Source organism: Orcinus orca, chromosome 10 (assembly GCF_937001465.1).
Source record: "Orcinus orca chromosome 10, mOrcOrc1.1, whole genome shotgun sequence".
In the NCBI taxonomy this organism is placed as follows: Eukaryota; Metazoa; Chordata; class Mammalia; order Artiodactyla; family Delphinidae; genus Orcinus; species Orcinus orca.
Window position 1 is genome coordinate 52,484,700 of NC_064568.1, and position 19,945 is coordinate 52,504,644.

General features: G+C 43.7%; 1 protein-coding gene and 1 non-coding gene across 8 annotated transcripts in view; one reads left to right on the top strand and one right to left on the bottom strand.

Moving 5' to 3' along the window:
• OSBPL10 (oxysterol binding protein like 10) overlaps positions 1-19,945 on the top strand; it is a 377,433-nt gene that overhangs the window by 175,963 nt on the left and 181,525 nt on the right. For all 7 annotated transcript variants that reach the window (XM_049715907.1, XM_049715906.1, XM_049715903.1 and 4 more), the window contains 2 exons: positions 7,725-7,900; positions 14,345-14,424. In XM_049715907.1, coding sequence (XP_049571864.1) covers positions 7,725-7,900; positions 14,345-14,424 — 256 coding nt within the window. The remainder of the gene's footprint in view (positions 1-7,724; positions 7,901-14,344; positions 14,425-19,945) is intronic.
• TRNAW-CCA (transfer RNA tryptophan (anticodon CCA)) lies at positions 8,814-8,886 on the bottom strand. The gene has a single exon. It is a non-coding gene; the product is annotated as a tRNA-Trp (tRNA).

Below are 19,945 nucleotides of genomic sequence, written 5' to 3' on the forward strand. Positions count from 1 at the left end.
AGGTAAACTTAGGTAAATACACCCACAATTTGAAATCCTCCTTCCCTTCACGAGTATGCTTTGCTTTGCTTTGCTGATTTTCCTTGAGTTTTTATTTTCTATAAGCAATAGGTTGGAAGTTGTAGAAACGTGGTGATACTAGATCTCAGAAATGGTGCTATTTCGGGTGGTTGTGGGCAAGAGGGAATTGGAAGGCAGGTGAAACCTGGAATATGGGTGTGTAGTGCCTGCACCGGGCAAGGCCTCCCTGGGACTGTGGGGAGAGCAGGACGCTCCAGGCCGGCAGGACCAAGCCGCTGCCATTTTGGTGTGTTGCTGGCGTGTGGACTGGGATTCTGGAACAGTTAGGCAGTCAGTCACCCAACCCAGAGAAGGGTCTTTAGCTGAAGAACAAAGGTCACTGTTGTCATGGCCAGGACAAGGCACAGGTGGCCTCCAGCAGGACCTTCTCAGAAGACAGAGGGCCTGGCATATGCAGATTTCTTCAGAAATTATGAATCCGTGATGAAAGAGTTTGAGGCAGTGAAGAAGGTTGGCATCTTTCAGAGTGCAAAGTATTTTGGAATGTAAAGAATTTCTTTGGGTTCAGTTCCATGGAAGTTTGTCACTGAGCTGTGTTCTTGAACTATGAAGTGTGAATATTTGGGCTAAAGAATAGCTTCTCTCTCTCTTTTTTTTTAACATCTTTATTGGAGTATAATTGCTTTACAATGGTGTGTTAGTTTCTGCTTTATAACAAAGTGAGTCAGTTATACATATACATATGTTCCCATATCTCTTCCCTCTTGCATCTCCCTCCCACCCTCCCTATCCCACCCCTCTAGGTGGTCACAAAGCACCAAGCTGATCTCCCTGTGCTATGCAGCTGCTTCCCACTAGCTATCGGTTTTACATTCGGTAGTGTATATATGTCCATGCCAGTCTCTCACTTCGTCCCAGCTTACCCTTCCTCCTCCCTGTGTCCTCAAGTCCATTCTCTAGTAGGTTGACGTCTTTATTCCTGTCCTGCCCCTAGGTTCTTCATAACCATTTTTTTTTTTAGATTCCATATATATGTGTTAGCATATGGTATTTGTCTTTCTCTTTCTGACTTACTTCAGTCTGTATGATAGTCTCTAGGTGCATCCACCTCACTACAAATAACTCAATTTCATTTCTTTTTATGGCTGATATTCCATTGTATACATGTGCCACATCTTTTTTATCCATTCATCTGTCGATGGACACTTAGGTTACTTCCATGACCTGGCTATTGTAAATAGAGCTGCAATGAACGTTGTGGTACATGACTCTTTTTGAATGATGGTTTTCTCAGGGTATATATCCAGTAGTGGGATTGCTGGGTCGTATGGTAGTTCTATGTTTAGTTTTTTAAGGAACCTCCATACTGTTGTCTATAGTGGCTGTATCAATTTACATTCCCACCAAGAATAGCTTCTCTTGATAAATAGTTAATAAATACTGTGGGGGCGAGGGGGGAAAAGAAGAAAGAAAATAGAGGGCCTGGGAAGGTGAGGCAGATCCCAACAGGAAAAATGCCTGTGCGAGCTGGGGGCTTGGTCCGCTTTCGCGCGTGGAGGGTGGTGGACGGGGCCTCATGCCTGGTGTGGAGCGAGCGGCAGAGCCCCATGGAGAACGGGAGGGGTCCTGACTCCCTCCTGGAAGTACTACCGTGGGTGTAAAAGGTGTCTGCTCAGGCATCATGGGCCTGGCCATCACCTCCCTTCTCAAGCCCTTTCCTCTTGCTTTAATTTTCACTTTTCAGTTTAGATGAAATGATTTAGCTTTTTGTCAGCAGCAAGCCTGTCTGGCAAAGTTCCTGTTCGAAAGATTTTTTTTTCACTGCATTTTTTTCCTCTTTGTAACCCTCTTGTAGTTTGCTTGTACCTTCTGCTTCTTGGCATTAATGAACTGGTTCCCCCATGTCCCTCCCCACCATCCCCCCAATCCTTTCCCTTTATTTTTCTGCTCCTAACTGGATGCTAACGGCCATTGGTGTGCCTCCACCTTCTCAAAGTAAATATGTCTGGTTTTCAACTTCTAGATCCTGAAGTTGAACCTTCATGAAACTATGTCAGGCAGGTGGGGGTGGGAATTAAAAGGCTACAGGTGTTGACAGATGACCCTCAGCGAGGCAAGGCTTGGAGAGCAGTGATGGGTAGGGGCAGCTACTTTGTGTGTAGGCCCGCTCAAGTGAGCGTGAATGTGTATGCGCGTGTGAGTGTGTGTGCATGCAGGTGTGTCTACGTCTGTGCACGTGCTCACATGTTGTTTTTGAAGCAGTGGCCTGTCCTCAGCCCTCCTGAGGCAGGCCTGCCACTCGCCGCGGGTCCCAGCTTTGGGACGGGGTGAGGCTGCCACCCCGAAACTGGCCTGATCGGGACTGGTGGCTCTTTTCATGGGTTGGTTTGATGTCTCCCCCCTTTCTCTCTTTTCTCTCTCAGCACCCTCTTTGGTCTGTTAACATAGTCCCTAAAATATGTTCCCTCCGTATACAGTTAAGTTCACCTGCACATTGGTTAAGTTGCAAACTAAAGCTCGAGATGCTAATTAGAAAAGAACCCACTAGGAATTAGGTGCGTCTTATTCATTTCTCCAGAGGGAAAAACCTTAAAGAATGTTTCAGGATTTTATCCGGCGTTTGCACCTCATTTAATGAAGCCTCATCCAGGAACACGGTTAACTTTTCCACTTAGAATGAAAGCTGTGAGTTTCAGATACAGCAGCGAGCTTCAAACAGCAGTGCCTGACCAGAGCCCTGACCCTGCGGGGATCCAAATGCAATTTCTTTCCTCCCAGGGGATGTGACCCCCAGGCAATGCCCTTCTTAGTGCCGCGTGGACAGCTCCTACCTGCATGGGACACAATCTAAATCAACTTTCAAAGACCATCCTGAAAGAACACTTGATGTTTAGTCTGTTGTAATTTTTAATCAGATATTCTCCTTTCACTCCCTTCCAAATACGATGGAATTTTTAACTGTCTTTAGAAAAGGAGTAAATTATTGATGACCTTGCTTAGTGCACATGATTCAAACCTGTGCATTTGCATTAAAACTATTTTAGGAAGCAGTGGAAATATGTTTTTTTTTCTGCCTGAGGCAGGGGGTTAGAATTAAGTTGTCATTTTGAAATAGGTAATGTGAAAAATCATTAATGTGTTCCCGTATTCTGCATAATGTGACCTCAACTGGTTATTCTGTCATCCTTATTGAAAAAAACCCCCAGTATTCAATTCATTTCTTGGTACCAGCTTCTTAACAATGTCCTTTGCAAATATATGGTTGGTCTGAGCAGGATGCGTTTGTGAAGCTGCTTCTGGGAGCGGGGAAGGCTGATGGGGGCCTGGTTGATGAGTGGGCAGAGCAGAAAGGGGAGAGAGGTGTTCAGCCCTTTCTCCGTTCCAGCCAACGACACAGGGTGGATGGGGGGTGGGCAGGGGAGTTGAGGGCCACTTGCTCTTGCCTTTTCCTTGAAGCCTGTTCAGGTTATGCGATGCAGTACCTTTCCTACTTCCTGCTGTGTAAAGGAGGCATGTTTATGGATGGGGGACACTGCTGCTCTGCCAGAGCGGTTTGGGGGGTGCAGGGGCGGCTGGAGACACAGAATGCTGTAGTCGGAGCCGAGGTTCCTTCCCTACGCTTGTACGGATTCTTGCTCTTCATCCTGTGATTTGCCAGGAGCCGTGTCTGCACAGCTGCAGTCACCATGACTGTGCTGACATTAAATATAGGTCACGTGGAAAACATTTGCTCTTTTTTTAATAGATCTTTATTGGAGTATAATTGCTTCACAATATTGTGTTAGTTTCTGTTGCACAACAAAGTGAATCAGCCATATGCATACACATGTCCCCATATCCCCTCCCTCTTGAGGCTCTCTCCCACCCTCCCTATCCCACCCCTCTAGGTCATCGCAAAGCACCGAACTGATCTCCCTGTGCTATGCTGCTGCTTCCCACCAGACAACTATTTTACATTCGGTAGTGTGTATATGTCGTTGCTACTCTCACTTCGCCCCAGCTTTGCCCTCCCACCCCATGTCCTCAAGTCCGTTTTCTATGTCTACCTCTTTATTTCTGCCCTGCAACTAGGTTCATCAGTACCACTTTCTTTTTTTTTTTTTAGATTCCATATATATGTGTTAGCATATGGTATTTGTTTTTCTCTCTCTGACTTACTTCACTGTGTATGACAGACTCTAGGTCCATCCACCTCACTACATATAACTCAATTTCGTGAGAACATTTACTCTTAGAGAGAAGCGCAGGGTCAGCATTTGAACAATGTGACCACTGGCGGCTCAGAAATCACCCCAGGTATTCTCTCGTTGACGGAATTTGGTCTTCACATCACAGAAGGGAGGAGAGGAGCACATTTCAAGTAGAAGGATGTGAAAATAGACATTTAAAAAATATTTTTTGTGAATTTGTCAGGCTGGCTTCTTTAACTAATCTTAGTGGCCTAATAAGCAGAAGCTTCTTTCTCATCCATGTAGAAATGAGGTGACTCTCTTCCAGGTGGTAATTCGGGGATCCAGGCTGCTTCCCTCTTGTGTCTTTGCCACACCTGTTGTGGATCCCGAGTTGCCCTGCAGGGTGTCTCCATTCCAATCTGTATGTGTGTGTGTGTGTGTGTGTGTGTGTGTGTGTGTGTGTGTGGGCACATGTGTGCGCACATGTGCATGCGTCTGTCTGTATGTTATAGGCCTGGCTTGCATTTCTTCTGCTCACATTCTGTTGGCTACAGCTCAAATGGCCACACGTCCTTACGAGGAAAGCTGGGTAATGTATTCTGCTTGTGTCTCCTGGAAATGGAGGGTAGGGATTGGGTGATGAGCTATTAGTTTAGGCCAGTGCTTCTCAAATTTGAGCTGCATCAGAATCACCTGGAAGCCTCCTGGCCGCCCCACACCCCCACCCGTTTCTGATTCAGCAGGTCTTGGGTGGGGCCAAGAATTTACGTTTCAGATAAGCTCCCAGGTGATGTTGATACTGCTGGGCGAGGAACCGCACTTTGAATAGTCCTGGTCCAGGAGCACATTTTTGTGTCTTGATTTATCCATGCTAATCGTGGATACCAGAAGTATATCCTTATTATTGTGACTCGAGAGACAGGGAAGGAGAGGGGTAAAAAAGGTAAATAGCCTTGGCCAGGACATTTGGAATGTTACAAATAATTAATGTTTCTTAGAGGAATTGGAGTTTTGGAGGGTTGAGACCTGGGTTGTCAGGTGCGCCTGCTCTGTGGGATGGGGATGAGGTGGGACCTCTGTGGCCAGGCAAAGGTGCTTTCAGCCTGGCTAGCTCTGTTGGAGCAGGAAGCTTTGGAGAATAAAGTACCTAAGTGGATACAGGAGAGGTGACACGGAGCAAGCGACAAGCGGGGGGACTTGCGTGAGACTCGAAGGAGAGTTTGTGAGTGCTGGACTGAACCAGGTGTGGATTTGGACACAGACAAGTGGGACTTAGATTTTGAGTTTCTTTGAGTCTTAGTGCCTGTAAAATGGGGAATAATGATGGCTGTCTGTCGGTTACTGTGAGAATCAATTAAGTCAGAATTTTGTAAACTTTCTTGGTTCGTGGTGCTTAGAGGTTAAAAAATATCCTACAGTTTCATTTATTATGAAAGCAGTCAGCTTTTTTTTTTTTTTTTTTTTTTTGCAGTACGCGGGCCTCTCACTGTTGTGGCCTCTCCCGTTGCGGAGCACAGGCTCTGGACGCGCAGGCTTAGCGGCCATGGCTCACGGGCCCAGCCGCTCCGCGGCATGTGGGATCTTCCCGGACCGGGGCACGAACCCGTGTCCCCTGCATCGGCAGGCGGACTCTCAACCACTGCGCCACCAGGGAAGCCCCAGCTTTTTAAAAATTATTATTAAAGCAGTCAGCTCCAAACATTGATGTCCTAACAACTCAGTGGCCTTTTGAAAAAATAATCAACATAAATGTTTATGTTTCTACGTTATGAATATGTTTCTCCATTAAATAACTGCAAGTGCTTGTTGATGGACTGTGTGTGTCTGCGGATTCTGCACAGCTTCTCTCTCAAACCTTGGGATTTTGTTGGCATCGTTGCCCTCTTCCTATTCCCTGTTGATGTTTCCTTGTTAACCCAGCAACTGCTGAAAACCCAGCTTTGCAAAGATGCTATGTCTTTGAAAGGAATGCAGTGCAACTAGTATCGAAACTGTGAAAACTGCCTGAGTTGTTCGTATGCTTTATATCTGACCGATGTTGAGCATCACTCTATATCCCTCAAAAGTGTGACATATTTTCCAGTGCCTCTGCAAGTTCACAGTGGTGACCCAGCTGCTTTGGTGCACGGATTGAAAAGGGTGGAATTTGGTAGTTTTCTCCCTTTCATTCATTCACTGAATAAATATTAACTGAGTATCAGCGAGGTGTCAGGCACTGTCCGCCTCCGAACAGCGTAGAGTCTGGGGGGAACCAGACATTGAATCACATAATCCTGCAAATGTAGACACCCGATGAGGCCAGGGCCATGAGGGGTGAGTTCAGAGTGAGAGCTTGTGGGAGGAAGATTTAACCTGGTCAGGAGACGCTTTCTCAAGTTGGTGGCACCTGAGTTGTTCCTGAAGTTACCGTGCAGTAAATAGGGCAGGGAACCACGTTCTAGCCACAGGGGTGGCAAGTATATCTCAAGCTGATGAAGAACTTGCTTCCTCCCACCCCCCAATTGCGCCGTGGTTGATTTGAGACTGGTATTGTGGCTTGTGTGCGCCATGTGTGTCAGACAATGTCTGGACTCTTTCTTTAATGAGACAAACCTACTGATGTGCAGTTGGATGGCGATGCGAAGCCCAATTGTGGGAAGAGTTTCGATGTTGTGGATTGGTAACGATCTGTATCACTTCGAGTAACTGCTCCAGGTGGGGGAAACGGCATGAGCAAAGTGGTGGAAGGCAGCTGGTGAGCCAGCGTGGGTGGAGCAGAAAGTGAGAGGCTGGGAGAGTCAGCAGGGGCTGTGGTGAGCCTCTGGGTCGCAGGGGGCCTGTGGGTCTCACATGAAGACAACTCGTCCTGGTGGAGAAGGGGAAGTTGTCTTGATTACTTCCTGGTGATAGATGGTGACTATCAACAGGCCAGGTACTCAGCTACCAAGATTTGTTTGAGTGATTCAAGCAACTAGCAGTTTCCCTGTTTTCACCCTGAATGTAGACTCCAGTGGCATTACAGCCTCCCAGAGCGGAGGGAATCTTGTCCCTTTGTGTGAAAAGTGATCCACGGAAGGGCCCGCTGGAGGGTGCCCAGGGGGCTGTGTGAGCACCTGCAGTTGGCTGGATTGACCAGCTCTGGAGCTCAGGCCCCATACAGTGCCCAGGCTGTTGGCTGGAGTCTGGCCCAGTTTGCTGCTTCTGGGCTGTGAATTTCAGCTGTTCCTGTGAGGTCACGTGGAGCCTGTTACCAGAGTCTGTGTCCCAATGCTTCTCTCTTCTTTACCATTCTGAGGCTTACGTATGAACGGGCATTGCACCGAATCGAGAATGGGCCTGGCCCTTGCCCTTGCCCCAGGGGCCATGACAGTTCTGCTTTGACTTAAGAATTGGGTGCTCTCTCCCTACACGGGGATGACTTGTGTGGGTGCCTGGCAGGGACGTTTAGCTTCCAGCATCCTGGATTGGGAGCCTTGATGTCAATTTAAGGATTATGTTCTTTTTCTTCTTTGCTTGGAGAGAAAACTGATGCACTGTGGTTTCTCCACACAGGTACTTTGTGCTGGATTTTGAGGCTGGTATCCTGCAGTATTTTGTGAATGAGCAAAGCAAACACCAGAAGCCCCGAGGGGCCCTGTCTCTGTCTGGCGCCATCGTGTCCCTGAGTGACGAAGTGCCTCATATGCTGGTCGTGTACTCTGCCAATGGGGAGATGTACAAACTGAGAGGTACGTTCTTCTCCCGGGAACTTTTCAGACGGGCCTCTTGGGTTCACAGTTACCATGGTGATGGCTCTCTTGTTTTTTGATTTTTTTTAAAAATCACCTTTAACAATTTGCCGGGTTTGCGGACTCTGGTGACAGATGCTGCTTCTCCTACCCCTGGGGTGGGGAGAGGAGCTGACATTAGGAAGTGTTTGTCCTAATTAACTGAGCAATTAAGGACAAACAAAAGGTGAGTGATCGCAAACCTGGCTGAGCCTCAGGACTTGGGCAGATTTTTCATATTAGCTCAGTATATATTTTCCTGGACCGTATACTGTCAGTCTTTCCTCCAGTGCCCGTGGGGCTGTGATCTGAGCACAGGTCAAGCCTTTTAAGGGTCATGGTGTCCTCCGCTCAAAGTTCCTCTAGAACCAGCTCTTAGTAGAGGCCCCTTCACTTGTACTTTATTTAACCCATTGTGGCCCTAGAGCCTGGTGAAAAGCCAGCTGGTGTTATGTCCTGTTGTCCACTTTCTCCCCTTCTCTTTGCTTCTTGAAAGCTGAGGTCTGCTAAGCATTCTCCTCAGGTCTCGGGGGAGCCCAGCATGTGGCCGGAACTGTAGGTCTTGTCGCCCCCGAGGCATATCCACCTCGCAGGTTTTCTGATGGGCCAGAGTTGTCTGCAACAGTGTGATTTGATCGCTAGATCATTCTTCCAGCATTCTGTCATGGGCACATTGCTGGAAAAATTGTCGGTCTTCTTCTAACAACATAACAAAACCAAACCCCAAATGCACATGTTTGCACGCTTGTGCATGTACACACACACAGAGTCAGTTTGCTGACCTTCCTCCAAGCTTTGCTACCCAGAGGCGGGCTAAGCTGAGGTTCCTTTATTTTTATTTTTTGGCCACGCTGTGCAGCTTGTGGGATCTTAGTTCCCCAACCAGGGATTGAACCTGGGCCTCTGGCTTTGGAAGTGCAGAGTCCTAACCACTGGACCACCAGGGAATTTCCTGAGGTTCTTTTATTATCAATATACAAGTCATATCTCAGGATCTATAAAACAATCCACAAACCTATGATATAAAATTGTCTATAGTTGAAGAAAGTTTTTTGTTTTTTGGGAACTGTGAGAAGATTCATGTTCTCTTTGGAGATTCATACAGTGTGTGTCCCAGATTTATATGGTCCTTGGTTTCTCTTTGCTCTTTATTGCTTAATAAAGTGTCAGAGCAGAAACAATAGCAGGTGAAAAACTTAATGCCCCACCGCCGCCTGTGGTTTCGTTTTCTTTTCTATTGAATTTTATTTTTTTATACAGCAGGTTCTTATTTGTTATCCATTTTATACATATTAGTGTATACATGTCAATCCCAATCTCCCAATTCATCACACCACCACCCCCCACCCCCACTCGCTTTCCCCCATTGGTGTCCATACGTTTGTTCTCTACATCTGTGTCTCTCTTTCTGCCCTGCAAACCGGTTCATCTGTACCATTTTTCTAGGTTGCACATATATGCGTTAATATACGATATTTGTTTTTCTCTTTCTGACTTACTTCACTCTATATGACAGTCTCTACAAATGACCCAGTTTCATTCCTTTTTGTGGCTTAGTATTCCATTGTATATATCTACCACATCTTCTTTATCCATTCGTCTGCCTGTGGGCATTCAGGTTGCTTCCATGACCTGGATATTGTAAATAGTGCTGCAGTGAACATTGGGGTGCATGTGTCTTTTTGAATTATGGTTTTTCTCAGGGTATATACCCGGTAGTGGGATTGCTGGGTCATATGGTAATTCTGTTTTTAGTTTTGTAAGGAACCTCCATACTGTGCTCCATAGTGGCTGTATCAATTTACATTCCCACCAACAGTGCAAGAGGGTTCCCTTTTCTCCACACCCTCTCCAGCATTTGTTGTTGGTAGATGCCCATTGTAACTGGTGTGAGGTGATACCTCATTGTAGTTTTGATTTGCGTTTCTCTAATAATTAGTGATGTTGAGCAGCTTTTCATGTGCTTCTTGGCCATCCTGTATGTCTTCTTTGGAGAAATGTCTATTTAGGTCTTCTGCCCATTTTTTGATTGAGTTTTTTTTTTTAATATTGAGCTGCATGAGCTGTTTATATATTTTGGAGATTAATCCGTTGTCCGTTGATTCATTTGCAAATACTTTCTCCCATTCTGAGGGTTGTCTTTTCGTCTTTTTTGTAGTTTGCTTTGCTGTGCAAAAGCTTTTAAGTTTCATTAGGTCCCAATTGTTTATTTTTGTTTTTATTTCCATTTCTCTAGGAGGTGGATCAAAAAAGATCTTGCTGTGATTTATGTCGAAGAGTGTTCTTCCTATGTTTTCCTCTAAGAGTTTTATAGTGTCCAGTCTTATATTTAGGTCTGTAATCCATTTTGAGTTTATTTTTGTGTATGGTGTTAGGGAGTGTTCTAATTTCATTCTTTTACATGTAGCTGTCCAGTTTTCCCAGCACCGCTTACTGAAGAGACTGTCTTTTCTCCATTGTATATCCTTGCCTCCTTTATCATAGATTAGTTGACCATAGGTGCATGGGTTTATCTCTGGGCTTTCTATCCTGTTCCATTGATCTATATTTCCGTTTTTGTGCCAGTACCATGCTGTCTTGATTACTGTAGCTTTGTAGTATAGTCTGAAGTCAGGGAGTCTGATTCCTCCAGCTCTGTTTTTTTCCCTCAAGACTGCTTTGGCTGTTTGGGGTCTTTTGTGTCTGCATACAAATTTTAAGATCTTTTTGTTCTAGTTCTGTAAAAAATGCCATTGCTAATTTGATAGGGATTGCATTGAATCTGTTGACTGTTTTGGGTAGTGTAGTCATTTTCACAATATTGATGCTTCCAATCCAAGAACATGGTATATCTCTCCATCTGTTGGTATCATCTTTAATTTCTTTTGTCAGTGTCTTATAGTTTTCTGCATACAGGTCTTTTACCTCCTTAGGTAGGTTTATTCCTAGGTATTTAATTCTTTTTGTTGCAGTGGTGAATGGGATTGTTTCCTTAATTTCTCTTTCTGATCTTTCGTTGTTAGAGTATAAGCAAGCGATTTCTGCGCTTTAATTTTTGTATCCTGCAACCTTACCAAATTCGTTGATTAGCTTTAGTAGTTTTCTGGTGGCATCTTTAGGATTCTCTATGTATAGTATCATGTCATCTAAAAACAGTGACTTTTTCTTCTTCTTTTCCAACTTGTATTCCTTTTATTTCTTTTTCTTCTCTGGTTGCCACGGCTAAGACTTCCAAACTATGTTGAATAATAGTGGTGAGTGTAGACATCCTTGTCTTCTTCCTGATCTTAGGAAATGCTTTCAGTTTTTCACCATTGGGAATGATGTTTGCTGTGGGATTTGTCATATATGGCCTTCATTATGTTGAGGTAGGTTCCCTCTATGCCCACATTTGGAAAGTTTTTATCATAAGTTGGTGTTGAATTTTGTCAAAAGCTTTTTCTGCATCTACTGAGATGATCATATGGGTTTTATTCTTCAGTTTGTTAATATGGTGTATCACATTGATTGATTTGCATATATTGAAGAATCCTTGAATCCCTGGGATAAATCCCACTTGATTGTGGTGTATGATCCTTTTAATGTGTTGTTGAATTCTGTTTGCTAGTATTTTGTTGAGGATTTTTGCATCTATGTTTATCAGTGATATTGGTCTGTAATTTTCTTTTTTTGTAGTATCTTTGTCTGGTTTTGGTATCAGGGTGATGGTGGCCTCATAGAATGAGTTTGGGAGTGTTCCTTTCTCTGCAATTTTTTGGAAGAGTTTGAGAAGGATGGGTCTTCTCTAAATGTTTGATAGAATTCACCTGTGAAGCCATCTGGTCCTGGACTTTTGTTTGTTGGAAGATTTTTAATCACTTTCAATTTCATTACTTGTGATTGTTCTGTTCATATTTTCTGTTTCTTCCTGGTTCAGTCTTGGAAGGTTGTGCATTTCTAAGAATTTGTCCATTTCTTCCAGGTTGTCCATTTTATTGGCATATAGTTGCTTGTAGTAGTCTCTTAGGATGCTTTGTATTTTTGCAGTGTCTGTTGTAACTTCTCCTTTTTCATTTCTAATTTTATTGATTTGAGTCCTCTCCCTATTTTTCTTGATGAGTCTGGCTAATGGTTTATCAGTTTTGTTTATCTTCTCAAAGAACCAGCTTTTAGTTTTATTGATCTTTGCTATTGTTTTCTTTGTTTCTATTTCATTTATTTCTGCTCTGATCTTTATGATTTCTTTTCTTCTACTAACTTTGGGTTTTGTTTGTTCTTCTTTCTCTAGTTCCTTTAGGTGTAAGGTTAGTTTGTTCATTTGAGATTTTTCTTGTTTCTTGAGGTAGGCTTGTATTGCTATAAACCCACCTGTGGTTTCTAAAATGACATGAACCCGTACAAAAGAACAGCCCAACCAATTAACCATTTGAGCCATCTCATTTTGCCTTTTAGTTTTTATTCTCTGGGTTATTAAACCCCAAGTTTGTTTTTTTTAAGGGTTGTTTTAATAGCAAACATAAAAGTTTTATTATCTGCATGAACTAATCACAAGGGCTAAATTTAGCTTAAACTTACCCACTACAGCAGAGGGAGGACACATTTCTGCCTCTTTCTGGCTGGTCCTTGGTCCATCCCAAAGAATCTGGGCATTGGTTTTCTCATTTCACGTCTCACTACATGTAGAGATGAATCTTGATGTTAATAGATGAGCAGCTTTGGGAATGTTTTTGGAGCCTTTGGGTACTGCCACAAAGCAGCAATTCTTCATGTTCCTAAGGAAAATGGCTCTAGTTTCTGCAGAATCCTTTTATTCTTTGGAAGTAGGGTTCACCTAGTCTTACGCTGGTCTGCACTTCCAGATTTCTTCACCAGAAGTTCAAGCTGAAGTTGGGTTTTATTGACAGATGACAGGCTCATTTTTGTAAATGATACAAATTTCTAGGGGAATCATTTTGTTTTCTGCATATTTAACATTTATGCAGTATATATTCTGTTAAAATATTTATGCAGTGAGTTATGCAATTAAATTAACTTGGATTTTATTAGAACCTATTATGTATCCATGATCTTTTAAGAAAATAATTTTATATATTTGAGAGATGGGGGTGTAGATGGAAGATTGTGACTGTGCAAGTGACTGGTACTGTAATGTCTCTTTGGGGGACATTTGAGGGTCTGTAAGTCAACATTTTGTACCTTGTTCTGTTCAGTCATAATAAGAACCCTTGAGAACATATATTAAAATGGTAATTCAACTGAACGCTAATTTTGTAAAGGCTGATAACTCCACATTCCAACTCCGATAGTTAACAAAGGGGCCTTAAACACTGCACTTTGATCCTCCTTTTAGCCACATGTGGTAGAGGCATTAAAAATAATCATGTTTTCTCCTCCCTGCTGCTTTTTAAAGAAGTAGAAATGACTTTTTCAGAAGAGTTTAAAAAATTGGCCAAATTGTTCTCATAACAGACATTTCAGAATAAGTTAGGTTTTTAACGTGGTTTAAGAGGGAATTTTTTGGTCACTTCTTCAGGGAAACCTTCATCAAGCACCTGTCATAGGACTATATTAGGTGCCCCCACTGTGTACTACACAGTAAAGCAAAGTGTTTTAACAAAGCATATTTGCAGCCACTTAGATAATGCCCCACTGAAAAAGAAATTCCACCTCTAACTCCCTTCTAATGACAAGAAACTTACTTTGTTCAGTTTTGTTCTGTTTGAAGTTTCTGAGTTGGTATTTATAATTTGAAAAGAGAGATTTAAAAAAAATGTGTTAGGGGCAATAAAAATGCTACAATGTGGATGAACCTGAAAAACATTAAGTAAAAGAAGGCAGCCACATACTGCATGGGAGCATTCATATGGAATGTCTAGAATAGGCAAATCTATGAGGCAGGAAGCAGATTAGTGGTTGCCTAGGGATGGGAAAGGGGGTGGGGAGAGAGAAATGGGAAGTGACTGCTGATGGGTGGAGGATTCTTTGGGGGATACTGGAAATATTCTAAACCAAGATTATGGTCATGGTTGTACTATTCTGTAAATATACTAGAAATCACTTAATATTAAAAACAGGTGAATTTTATGTATGTAAATTCTATCTCAAAGCTGTTAAAAAATCTGTTAGAAATTTAAAAAAAGAGAAAGAATATAAGTGTATTGATTACTTTCGGAGAAATTGATCTGTATGTGTTCAAGTGATTCCATCCAGGAAGATGGAATTCTGAAAATCCCTTTAAGTTTCTCAAAACTTTTTAGATTTGTTAAAAAAAAAAAAAAAAAAAGGATTTTTGATTGAGATTTGGTGTCGTCAGATTTTTGGCATGAGTACCATCTGCATTTGCCTTTCGCTCCTTCATTCCCAGGCCCCCAACCCCTCAGGTGCGTGTAGAAATGGGTTGGATGTGTTTTGGCTCAATTGCTCCAAGCCTTTCTTTCTCTATTTTAGCTGCTGATGCAAAAGAGAAACAGTTCTGGGTGACTCAGCTTCGAGCTTGTGCCAAATACCACATGGAGATGAATTCTAAGGTAAGTCACTGCGGGGTGGGGTGGAGGGGGGGCGTTGCATCTGCTGGGATCAGCCTTCAGCCCAGTGATTGGCTTCTTGGGGGAAGCTGTTTTCCATAGTATCTTTAAAGTTCTCCACCATCGAGGAATTCATACTTGTCCTGTGACATTTACATTTAAAGCCAAGAGAAAGGTGGGAGGATTTGCTTGTAGGTAGAGTGAAGGGGAATGCAGACACTTCACTGGAACTGATTCTGGAAAGACACTCCTGTGTCTTTCTGTGTTGTCCATTTAGGCAGCTGGTAACTGGTCTGCGGAGAAGCTTGAGCAGATGGTGTCATTGTGGCGGCGGCAGAGGAGTCAGATTTACTGTTCACGAAGACTCCTTGTCACAGACCCTTAAATAAAACGAGACCCCAGCTCGACGAAGCGCTCTGTAAGGTGCTTCTGCATCTAAGTGTGTCAGAATGTTCTCAGGTAGTTTGGTATCCATGTATGAATTAGCTTCTCCTCAGTATTCAGTCTGAGATCTTGGTACAGATGCGCAGGGGATAGGAGATAGGAGGTAGGCATTTTCATGGATTATTTGGAGGATCTCCTATCCTTAAATACAGGAAATAAATAAGTCAGACAGAGAAAGCCAAATACTATTTGTTATCGCTTATATGTAGAATCTAAAAAAATAATACAAATGAATGCATATACAGAATGGAAACAAACTCACAGACATAGAAAACAAACTTGAGGTTGCTAAAGCAGATGGCAGGGGAGGGATAAATTAGGCGTATGGGGTTAATAGATACAAACTACTATACGTAAAATAGATAAGCAACAAGGGTTTGCTGTGTAGCACAGGGAATTACCATCAATGTCTTGTATTTTAATAATCTATAATGGATTATAATCTGAAAAAACCCCACAACTGAATCACTTTGCTGTACACCTGAAACGAACACAATATTGTAAACCAACTGTACTTCAATTAAAAAATTGTAGGGCTTCCCTGGTGGTGCAGTGGTTGAGAGTCCACCTGCCGTATAGGGGACACAGATTCGTGCCCCGGTCCGGGAAGATCCCACATGCCGCGGAGCGGCTGCGCCCGTGAGCCATGGCCGCTGAGCCTGCGCGTCCGGAGCCTGTGCTCCGCAACGGGAGAGGCCACAACAGTGAGAGGCCCACGTACCGCAAAAAAACAAACAAACAAACAAAAAATTGTATAGGAAATAATTGACCAATGAATTTATTTAGGGCAATAAATATTTGTTAAAATTAACGAATTAACGTTCAAAGGGCTACCCCTTTTATGTCATTAGTTCAAACTTAGTTACGATATCCGTTTGCATTCTTTTTCTGTATTCCATGTATCTGATAGGAAGACCCACACTTCAGACTTCTTAGACTTCCATTTACTGTAACCTATCTGCCGTCTTGCTCAGGGAGGACGTGGAAATGTCTTGCTTGGTTATACCTCCCTGTTCTGCTTCCAAATACAACCTGAAATGATTTCTTCACAATGATTTTGTTTATGTTTTTCTTTCTGGAGACATCTTCTCTCCTTGACTCACTTACGACAGTTGCACTCACTGTAATGCCCCTCTTGACTTGCTCCAAATGTGGTCTTTAATCATAGGTAGGGCCCCGCTTCTTTTTTTTTAAATTTATTTTATTGAAGTCTAGTTGATTTACAGTGTTGTGGTAATTTGTCCTGTACAGCAAAGTGACTCAGTTATACATATGTATACATTCTTTTTCATATCCTTTTCCATGATGGTTTATCCCAGGATATTGGATATAGTTCCCTGTGCTCTACAGTAGGACCTTGTTGTTTATCCATTCTGTGTATATCAGTTTGCATCTGCTAATCCCAAACTCCCAATCCATCCCTCCTCCCCCACCCCCTCCCCCTTGGCAACCACAAGTCTATTCTCTGTGTCTCTGAGTCTGTTTCTGTTTTATAGATAAGTTCATTTATGTCGTATTTTAGATTCCACATATAAGTGATATCATATGGTATTTGTCTTTCTTTTTCTGATTTACTTCATTTAGTATGATCATCTCTAGGTCCATCCATGTTGCTGCACATGGTATTGGTTCATTCTTTTTTATGGCTGAGTAGTATTCCATTGTATATATGTACCACATCTTCTTTATCCATTCATCTGTTGATGGACACTTAGTTCTTTCCATGTCTTGGCTATGAAAAGCGCTGCTATGAACATAGGGGTGCACATGTCTTTTTGAATTATAGTTTTGTCTGGATATACGGGTAGGGCCCCACTTCTAAAGCTTTCTTCCCTCTGGCCTGGTTTATTTTCCAGGAATTATAGTAGGAGTTCTGGACATTACATCAGTATTTTATAAACACCTAGGCAGGGCAGTATAAAATTGTTTTCTTTTTATATGTATTGTTTTACTTCTTATAAAATAGAACAGAAAGGGATCAAATAAAAAGGACATATCTTCACCTATTGCCATAGGTGCTCCTCGGAGATGACTGCTCTTTGGTACATCAGCCTAGTAAATTTAGGCGTGCATTAGTGTGTATGTATCTGTAGCTCTACGTTTGGTTTTTACACAAATGGATCGTTTCACGCACACTGTTCTATCCTTTGGTTTTTTTACACTTATTAATGTATCTTGTAGATTTTTCCCTGTTGGACATCTAGATCTACTACACTCCTGTTAGGATGACCAGATGCTGTTCTAAGGGGTGGATGTCAGTGCTTTATTTGAGTCCTTCACTGACAGACGTTTAATTTGATTGTGGTTGTTATACATGATGCTATAATAAACATCTTTGAACACACATCTTCTGGTACCTCTAGGTGTGTATATATATGAATCTATACCAGCAGAAGTACTGGGTTATAGAATAGAACATGAAAGGTGGATTCGCTTGTGGGGTTGACTCGTATACTAAGTTCACAAAGTCTCTTCTACTTCTAAGGCTACTTCTGCTAAGTCTCTTCGGATGCTAATTGGGCGTTAGTAACTTCTCCCCTGCCTTTCAGCCCCTAAAGGATGAACGTGTGACAGGAGGGGATGATTATCGCTGCCTCTGGAGGTTAAGTCTCCAGCCAACCCCACGATGGGGAGAGAGGCAGTGGGGTTCAAACTCTGGGGGGGCGCCCAGGACCCCCTTTCGGCTCAGCTGCCTCCTTTCTGACTGGCGCCCCCATCCCCACCACAAACATAACCCCTGTTGCGAGTTCACTGCTGACAGCTTGTGAAGGCATTTTTTTCCTGTAATGGAAGTAGCATTGTTTTTTAAAAATTGCGAACATTACCTGTACGCAATGCAAAACATTCAGAAGATAGGAAAGTATAAAGAAGGAAAAAAATCACCCCAAATCCCAGCCCCAGATCTAATCTCTGATGATACTATTTGAGTGTGCATCCTTCCAGAGCCTTATCTGTGTAGAGAAATAGCGACAGAAAGAGGTCACGTGACCCCACGTGGGGTCCATCCTTCCAGTCTTTTCCATACAAGCATGGGGGTGTGTGGACTATTTCTGGGAATCAGAAGGCTTGTCTGTTGTGGGGAGGTATGGGTGGGGAATTCTGTCAGGCTGTGTATTATGCCTTGTGTGAAGAGTGAGGAGATGTGTAGCTGCTGTTTAATTGATTCTCCCAGGAAACTCGGTTTCTGATGGCGAATGACTACAGATTTCCTGACTGTCTGCCGCCCTGGGGTGTGAGCCAGAGGGCTTTGGAGAGGTGCTTAGCTGTCTTGGCTGTGCGGCATCACAGCAGGGAAGCACCTGCCACCGGGACTAACCCAGTGGTGTCTGTGGAATCTGAAACCATGTGGTTGTGAGGGACTTCAGATGTCATCCAGTCCTGACCCCACCGCATCCCACCATCCTCACAGCAGCGCATACCAGAATATTTATGGTCATAATGAAAACATGTGGGCTGATTCTCTCAAAACAATCCCTGGTTTTATTCACCTAGAGGGGGCACTGCTGGTACCTCACTGAGTGAATGCTAAGAATTCGGGGAGTCATCTAACAAATGACGTCGAATACCTCTCTTTTATGACTACACAAATTTAAGGCCCCTCAGAACAGTTTGGAATAGCTCAGAAGTAATGGAGTGATTAAAAAGTGGGAAGGGATCCCAAACTCCCTCTGTTCCATGTGTCTAAAAACAGTAGCTGTAAGGAATAGGACAAGAGGTAGGTCCTAAAACTGTGTGGTCCAATATGGAGGCCTTGGGGCACGGGAGGCTGTCCAAACTGAAATTATTTGAAATTAAATTTGAAATTCAGTTTCTCGGTCATGCTTAGCCACATCTCAGGTGCTCAGGGGCCATGCTTGGCTGATGCCTGCCGTACTGGACAGCACAGGGTTAGAACATCTTCCGTAATCACAGAAGGTTCTGTTGGAAAGTGCTGATAAAGCTTCCATTACGGCTTCGTGGTTTCTAAGGAGGGACTTGCCAGTGTCCGGTTTAATCTCCTCTTGTACCATGGACAGTGTTTTGCTTTCTTTAAATCTGCAGAGGTTGACTGGTGCTTCCCACCCGTCTGTCCTTCCTTCTGGGCTTCCCCTGCTTCTTTCTGAGCTTCCCCTGCATCCTTCTGGTGAGGAGTTCTGGTCTGTGCCACAGCCTTGGCGTTGAACATCCTGCTTACTGTTACTTCTCCCGTGGCCTCGTCTGTGCAACAGGGACCCTGACCTTACTTGTCTGAAGTTAGGAACTGGTGTTCTCATGTGGTCAGATTCCACTACATGCTTACTGCGGTGCAGCTGTTTGCCAAGAAAACCAGTTTGAGGTGTTTTTTAAAAACTTTTATTTGCAGTTTTTTTTTGCAGAATTTATTCTCGGGCCATAAGTTTTTGTTTCTTCAGTTTCTTCTGGGGTATCTTTTTCTTCTGTGCAACCGCCTTTCCTGGTTTAGGGACAATCTGCTCTTTTTTTTTTTTGCGGTACGCGGGCCTCTCACTCTTGTGGCCTCTCCCGCTGCGGAGCACAGGCTCCGGACGCACAGGCTCAGCGGCCACAGCTCACGGGCCCAGCCGCTCCGCGGCATGTGGGATCTTCCCGGACCGGGGCACGAACCCGTGTCCCCCACATCGGCAGGTGGACTCTCAACCACTGCGCCACCAGGGAAGCCCCAATCTGCTCTTTTTCAGTGAAGATCATCTCAGTGTGGCCAGGAGAGCTCATGCACAGGTTGATCGGACCATGGGCTCTGCTAAGTCCTGAGCCGCATTTTGGGAGCTGTATTCACCTGAGTGTGCTCAGTGATCAGGGGATCTACATCTAGGCCCTAAAGGTCAGCATCCCTCTCTGCATTTTTGAGCATGTGCAGTAAAAATTCAGCACTCCTTTGGGGCCATCGACTGTGCGTCCAGCCCCACTGTTTGGCCTGAGCACACCTACTAACCTCACCACTGGAATGATGGAATGGCACCCATCGCTTCTGTAAAGGGACATCCTTCAGATACTCGGTAGCTTTTTGGATGTGCATACCTTTTATGGCCTGGGCAGTTTCACGAGTGTTCTTAGAATGAACGTGAAGATTTGAACCTCTTGT